General features: G+C 42.0%; 1 protein-coding gene across 1 annotated transcript; it reads right to left on the bottom strand.

The window, feature by feature from the left end:
• Positions 1-717: 717 nt before the first annotated feature.
• Positions 718-5,036, bottom strand: LOC133395153 (uncharacterized). Its single transcript, XM_061663895.1, has 6 exons — positions 4,654-5,036; positions 4,400-4,507; positions 4,172-4,299; positions 3,898-4,059; positions 2,915-3,141; positions 718-1,239 (listed from the first exon to the last, which is right to left on the bottom strand). The coding sequence occupies exons 1-6, from the start codon at positions 4,724-4,726 to the stop codon at positions 1,140-1,142; spliced, it is 798 nt and encodes a 265-aa protein (XP_061519879.1). The 5' UTR covers positions 4,727-5,036; the 3' UTR covers positions 718-1,139.
• Between the last annotated feature and the right edge of the window lie 1,538 nt (positions 5,037-6,574).

Below are 6,574 nucleotides of genomic sequence, written 5' to 3'. Positions count from 1 at the left end.
GGATTACATTAATGGATTTCAACAATGTAAATTTTGTAATTCAATTACATAATTTCGTTACACGTAATTATTACTCCCAACAGGGACAGTAGTCTATCGCAAACCTATGCTGAGTAACACAAACTTATGCTAACGGAGTAGTCAACTCATAATTACAGTAAAAATGAAAAAACTTACAGGCCATAAATATGAAACAAATAAAAAAAACACAGTACGACGGTAACTGAGCGTGCCTTGTTGTGCCATGTGACAAACTATTGGATGCCGTGCGGAACCCTGAAATGTCCTATGTCAGTACCAGCTCCTATATATTTTAGTCCACGCCCCAGTTCTGGGTCCCGGCCCACCGTTGAGAATCACTGGTATAGAAAATGGATGAATAGTCCTAGTTCTAATTTGCAGAACACGTACCCCATCTTGTGAGGTACAACGGTAGGAAGCAAACGAGGACAACTCAATAAGCAAACGACCACAAGACAATTCATTAAATCCCGCAAAATAAACTCATTATCCCACCAAATCCATTTCTGATTTACAACTGAGTATCTACAATCAAAGGTAGGACCTTTTCAGCACCAGTCAGTGACAATGCCAACGATTTGGAGCCCTATTGAAAATACCATCCCCTCGTTATCTGCCCAAAGTTCCATTTTTGTGGAAAACAGCATTTTAGGATTCCTAAATATACATACGTGAACAACAGAAACCATTTTTGCAGAAGAAAATAACTTTATTTAAATACTCTTATTTTTCAAGTTTCCAGGTTGAACAGCACCAGTGCAATCAGTAACACAACAAACTTAACTAGTCAAGACAAACACGAATGGACACTTATATATCACACATACAAAATGAGTACACTGTACTTCTAAAATGGCCAATGCAAAGTTATAAAAAAAAAATATTCTATTGCATTTATTCAAGCACATCGCAATGCCCTAAGTGATGATCTAAAAAGAAAACACTGTGGGAAACACTTTTGAGGAATTTCAGGGTAGTTTTGGCAAATGTCAAATTATGTAACAGTGATGTAGTATTGTGGCAATCCATATTTTCGATTTGGATATTTTTTCCAAAAAAACCCAAACAATTTTCATCAAAAATCATCATCAAAATCAGTCATTCTGTCAGTCTTCAAGTCATTGTAAGTCCATGGAGTTGTCATCGCATCCCATAATCCTCTGCAGCTCACGAATACAAGGTACAATTGACTGGCTGTGCAGCTGAGCCATCTTCATTCTGAAGACAAAAGAGTGCGCATTTAGTGTGAAGCTAGATAATGCAGCAAAAGTCAATATTTCGAGACAAAAACACCCATCACCACATTTAACAATAAAGTTAATAAATTCAACCTCAACTGTAACAACATATTTGGAGCTCACCTTTTGAATTTGCATTTTTATTTATTTTGAAAAAGGTACAGAATATTTTCATAAAACATAAAAAGGATAAATATACAAGATTGTAGCCCATGGCTAAGTTCCATTTTAACAGGTTGGGGGGTGCTAACAAAGATTCCCTGTTACAGATATGCATACTAATATGTTGAGTTAGCTTTTTCACAAATAGGAGACGAGGGGACACGCGCCACCAACTGCTAGGTTAAATGTGCCACTTCCGGTCATGTCATTTCCGGTGCGCCACGAAACACAGAATGCGGGAATGTCACCAGTCGACAAGAAATATAAACAATCAAATACTGAAAAATACGAGATGTTAGAAGAGCTGATGGGCTTTATGAGCATTGTGTCGTCTTCTTTAGTAGTGGCTTGGGTGAAAATGACCTTTTTTTAAACCCAAAAAGTTACATACTTCAGCTTTAAAGTGGTAGATGGGCACCTAATAAGGCACTTTTAAGAGATCTTGGATATTTTACCAGCATTGCTCGAGAAGTGTCAAGCAACGAAGTACAACTACTTCATCACCTTACTGAAAGTAGAACTTTTGAGTATCTATACTTTGCTGGTGTTATTATTTTGCAGCCTACTTTTTACTTCGACTCCTTACATTTTCACGTAAATATCTATAGTTTCTACTCCTTACACTTAAAAAAGCCTAATTCTATTTCATTTTGGATTGTGTTCATTCTGGCTTGTCATTGTTCAAAAACTTAAGACTTATAACATAGCCCTGAAGATGTCCGTGGCAGAGAACGCAAACCAAAACTCCCTACCAACTACCAGCAGAGAGGAGGTTGATTGCCACAAAGGCCAGCCAACCCTTGTACATTCCTCGCCATACCTGGAAGAATTTTTCAAAATTGTTGGATGCCAAACCAACTGCTCGTAACGCTGCGAACCTCAGCACCACCAGCTAATGGCTTTCAAAAACTTGAATTTAAAAAAAGCCTATTGAGGTAAACTGAAAGTTTGTTATTATCAAGGGGGTGGAGAGCGTGTGAGGAGTGACAATTGGCTTGACCCAAATGTTACTTCAGTTGGGATTATTGCTATGCGCAATACTTGTAAAATAAGTTTAACACAATTTAATAGATATGTTTAATACACGCGGCACGGTGACGACTGGTTAGAGCGCCTGCCGCGCAGTTCTGAGGACCGGGGTACAAATCCCGGCCCCGCCTGTGTGGAGTTTGCATGTTCTCCCCGTCCCTGCGTGGGTTTCTTCTCTGGGCACTCTGCTTTCCTTCCATATTCCAAAAACATGCATAGTAGGTTAATTAACGACACTAAATTGTTTGCGTGAATGTGTGTGCGAATGGTTGTTTATGTGTGCCCTGCGATTGGCTGGCAACCAGTTCGGGGTTTGCCCGGCTTCCTGCCCGATGATGGCTGGGATAGGCTCAAACACTCCCGTGACCCTTGTGAGGATAAGCGGCTCCGAAAATGGATGGATGTTTAACACACAATGAAACTTTTCAGACATTTCTTGGATATGCGGGTGGCTCAGGCACTACCTCCTTAGCAGCTCATGGCCTCTTCTTAGTCCTGGACAGTGGTGCTGGAGCGCAGTGAGGCTGTGCGTTGCCATGATGCTGTAACACCGGTCTCGCAGAGTGTTGTGGCTTGCCATGTCCCACTGTGGCAGTTCGCTGGTATAACGCCACGCCAAGAGGGTGTGTTCTAACACAGCATCCCACTCTTTGTTCTGTAGAAGAACTTGGCCCCACTCCTGACATGTAACCTGGGTGTGAGGCATGAAGTGGCAACAGATTAGTTAAAGTTGGCTTTGACTAATCGAAAGGGATAGACCAGTTATCTGATTATCGTTGCCGATATCCGACAGACGCCTTTTTTTTTTTTTTTTTTTATAAATAAATTGGACGGCCGATAAGAGATAAATTTAAACTGGGTAAACGTCGGAACTCTTTATGCATTTATTTTAATTTCCCATTAATTTTATAAAGAGATGCTGCCTACCCTAGGAAATCTGCACTTTTTTGTTTGAACTTAAAACAAAGATAAGTGAAAGATCAGCATTTCAGTTTGATTGAAATTTTGAAAAACTTTGTTTCCTGTACAAAACTTCAGGGAGCGTTTTGTTTTCGTTTTTTGTTTAAAACAGCTTGAGAGCTCCTGCACTTTTCTTTAGAATTTTAAAACAAAGATGTCTATTGTCTAAGATTAAAAAAAAATAACATGCTGCAAATCTGAAATGCTGTTTAATAACCATTTGCTTAACAGCATTTAATTTAAGTGTTGAAGTTTTTATTGATGATGCCAATATTTTCTCTTTTACTGGAAATGAATATCAGCTCCAAAATCAGTTATTGGCCTCCTTGACCACTAAACCGCCTGAAAAAAAAAAAAAAAAAAACACATCGCCTATCTTCACTAATAGATAACCCAAATAAGCTGAGAGCCTATTGTGGTTTCAGTCGACCCAAATAGCTGTTAAGTGTACAGATACAGGCTGTCCAAACAAATGCGTTTTACTCACTTTGAACGCCACAAGGTGGGGGTATGCCTTTCTGTAGCAGTGAGCATCCCTGTTGGAGCCAAAGCGGGAGTACGGAATGGACCTATAAACATTCGCCTTCTTGAGTTGTAAATCATCTTGAAGATACTTCAGACCTGAGGTCAGAAACCTGGTTTCTTGGCGCTATGACACAATGAAATACATTTCAGTTCAATTGTGCACTATTAAATGCTTTTCAGGCACCATCCTAGACCATGTAGAAAACCCCGAGATCAAGTATGAAAGCGAAATAAACCTGCTCGACCAAGATGAGGGATCTGATAAATTGGACGAGCTGCCGCTCAGACATGGGTGCTTGGCTTTCATCCATCTTCTTACACTGGGCGACGTTCCCACTCCATTCGCCATCAATGGCAAAATCCACTGCATGATAGTTGTTGGAATTAGTCATACAAACGATGCACCTCACAACGATCCATCCATTTTCTGTACTAGTTGAGTCAAAATGTTTGTTGGCGTTTACGTGACTGAGCCGGGCCGGTGTTGGACGTGGAAGTGTTTTTGTCCCTCGGGGTTGGAGACGGAGGCGAACGGGAGCGTAAGATATCCAGGTAGGACCTCCTCATTCCAGCTTCGGCAAATTGAAAAGAAATTGAGAGTAAGCGTTTCACTCACAATGACATGTTTAAATGCCAAGCACAAAGGTTACCTAACTTGCTTGCAACGCGAGGCCCTTTCAACGTCTTTCACATCAAAGTGGGACCATTTGAGACCTACCCTCAATTTTGGGCTGTGGAGCAGGTATTTCCACCAAGGCACGTCGTGGTTGACAAGCAGCCGCCGTCGCCATAGTGGACACACTTTGGAGCGGTGTAACTGCTGCTGCTGACGCTAGCAAGTGGTGCTACTCTTAGCACAACTTTAAAGCCCACGGGGGGCGTCTAACCACTACTTTCCCTTACAGTGTTCGAAGCTTTCGTCAACTCGACCTGCTCACTTCCAGCGTCGCTTTCGAGCTCGTCGACATCCACTTTAAAGCGAAAGTGTATAGAAGAGAATTCCCCAAAGTTCAGTCGAGTTATGAGTTTATCATAAACTTGTGGACTCCTTCCAAGAAAACAACAATACTGCTAAAGCGCGCCACACGAGACGGCGTGCTTTACGGCTTGCCGCCATCTGATTGGTGGACCTGGCTGCGCGCGTGACCAGGCGCCCTTCGCAAACGTGGTGTGGTTGGTAGAGGGGTGGGGTAGATTTACCCACATAGATTTGAACACGACAAACACCAGCGCGCTGTAGCAGCCTGGCTACGTGGCGGCCATGTTTGGGAGGTCGACGTTCCCATAGAAGGCAAACCATGGACACATGGACACGGTGACTTGCTAATTTTTCAACCGATTTTCCGGTGGGTTGCTGTTTTGCCAACGCCAAAGCGTATGCTATCGATACACAACATTTGAAAACAACAACAAAAACATTATTGCATGTGAAAGGGGGCTCCCAGTTCCCTTGTCAAAATGAATGAATGCGCAATGCATCTTTGGTCTTTTGGGTTTCTTGCCATCCACACACATGGAATGCGCTGACGACTATGACCTCCCTTGCGTAACTTCGCCGTCGGCACGAAGTTCAAAGTGGGCGTGTCTAATATACCTATACAGCTGTCTGTCGACCCAAAGTCTGGACGGTGACAGGAAGGACACAATTGTTACATTGTTAATGCAAAGCAACGCAAATGACTCCTTCCAAAATGTACCACGTGTAAGCGATATTTTCCACCATATGTAAGGGATATTTGAATGAAAACCAATTGAAGACTAACATACTATAAGATACTACCCTGCAATATTTACTTCCTTTGTTTTAGGGCCGCCATGTCTACATACTTGACGTGAAAAAAAAGATGCCAAATCGTTAGTTAGATTCAGTGCACTCACTGTAGTAGTCTCGTCACACTGCACTATTTGCATATCTGTTGTTGACCAATACTGGCCACATGCCAGAGCAGCATCTGCTCTATTTGCACACTGATCGAGGAGTATCTGTAACAGATTATCGCACTACTCGTCACTTTAAACTGCATACACTCCTTGACGTCTTAGCGCCCTTTGCACAATGGTCATTGCACCGGACTACTGCAATATTAGCTAGAGGACTCTGCATCTTTTGCACAATTGTCAAAAAAAACAAACAGACTGGCATTACCAGACAACTAGCAACCCTTTATTGCTCAGTGAAAGACTGAATGTCTTTATGTCACAAAAGTGTTCTCTGTCAACAGACATTGACTCTGTCAATGTCTGTTGTCGTACTAGAGCGGCTCCAACTACCGGAGACAAATTCCTTGTGTGTTTTTTTTTTGGACATACTTGGCAAATAAAGATGATTCTGATTCTGATTCTGACACTAGCCATGTGCATCAGTGCAGTCGTACTGTAGCCTCCAAGTCCTGTAGTTTATCATGAGTCACAGATGCATATTTTGCCGTCAACGATAATCTCCGCGGAACGAGGCGTTGGATGGCCATGCCCGAAGACTGCACGGATGTTCCTGACTGCGATAGCGCCAGAATTAATTGGAGTAAATTATGCAAGAACAATTCATCATGTTGTGGCTGATGATTGCAAGCAGCTAGCAGCTAACTTTCACCAAAAATTCTCAGCCAACATGGATTTACACATTTTATGGCAAAGAGACC

This window comes from Phycodurus eques, chromosome 1 (assembly GCF_024500275.1).
Source record: "Phycodurus eques isolate BA_2022a chromosome 1, UOR_Pequ_1.1, whole genome shotgun sequence".
Taxonomy (NCBI): domain Eukaryota; kingdom Metazoa; phylum Chordata; class Actinopteri; order Syngnathiformes; family Syngnathidae; genus Phycodurus; species Phycodurus eques.
This window is presented reverse-complemented; position numbering and strand designations above follow the sequence as displayed.

Excerpts from the sequence above, each read along its gene's own strand:
- LOC133395153 (XM_061663895.1), bottom strand. The coding sequence starts at position 4,726 with ATGGCGACGGCGGCTGCTTGTCAACCACGACGTGCCTTGGTGGAAATA. Across the intron at positions 4,508-4,653 it reads TCCACAGCCCAAAATTGAGG|CTGGAATGAGGAGGTCCTAC; the intron begins GTAGGTCTCAAA and ends AATTTGCCGAAG. Across the intron at positions 1,240-2,914 it reads GGCCATGAGCTGCTAAGGAG|AATGAAGATGGCTCAGCTGC; the intron begins GTAGTGCCTGAG and ends TTTTGTCTTCAG.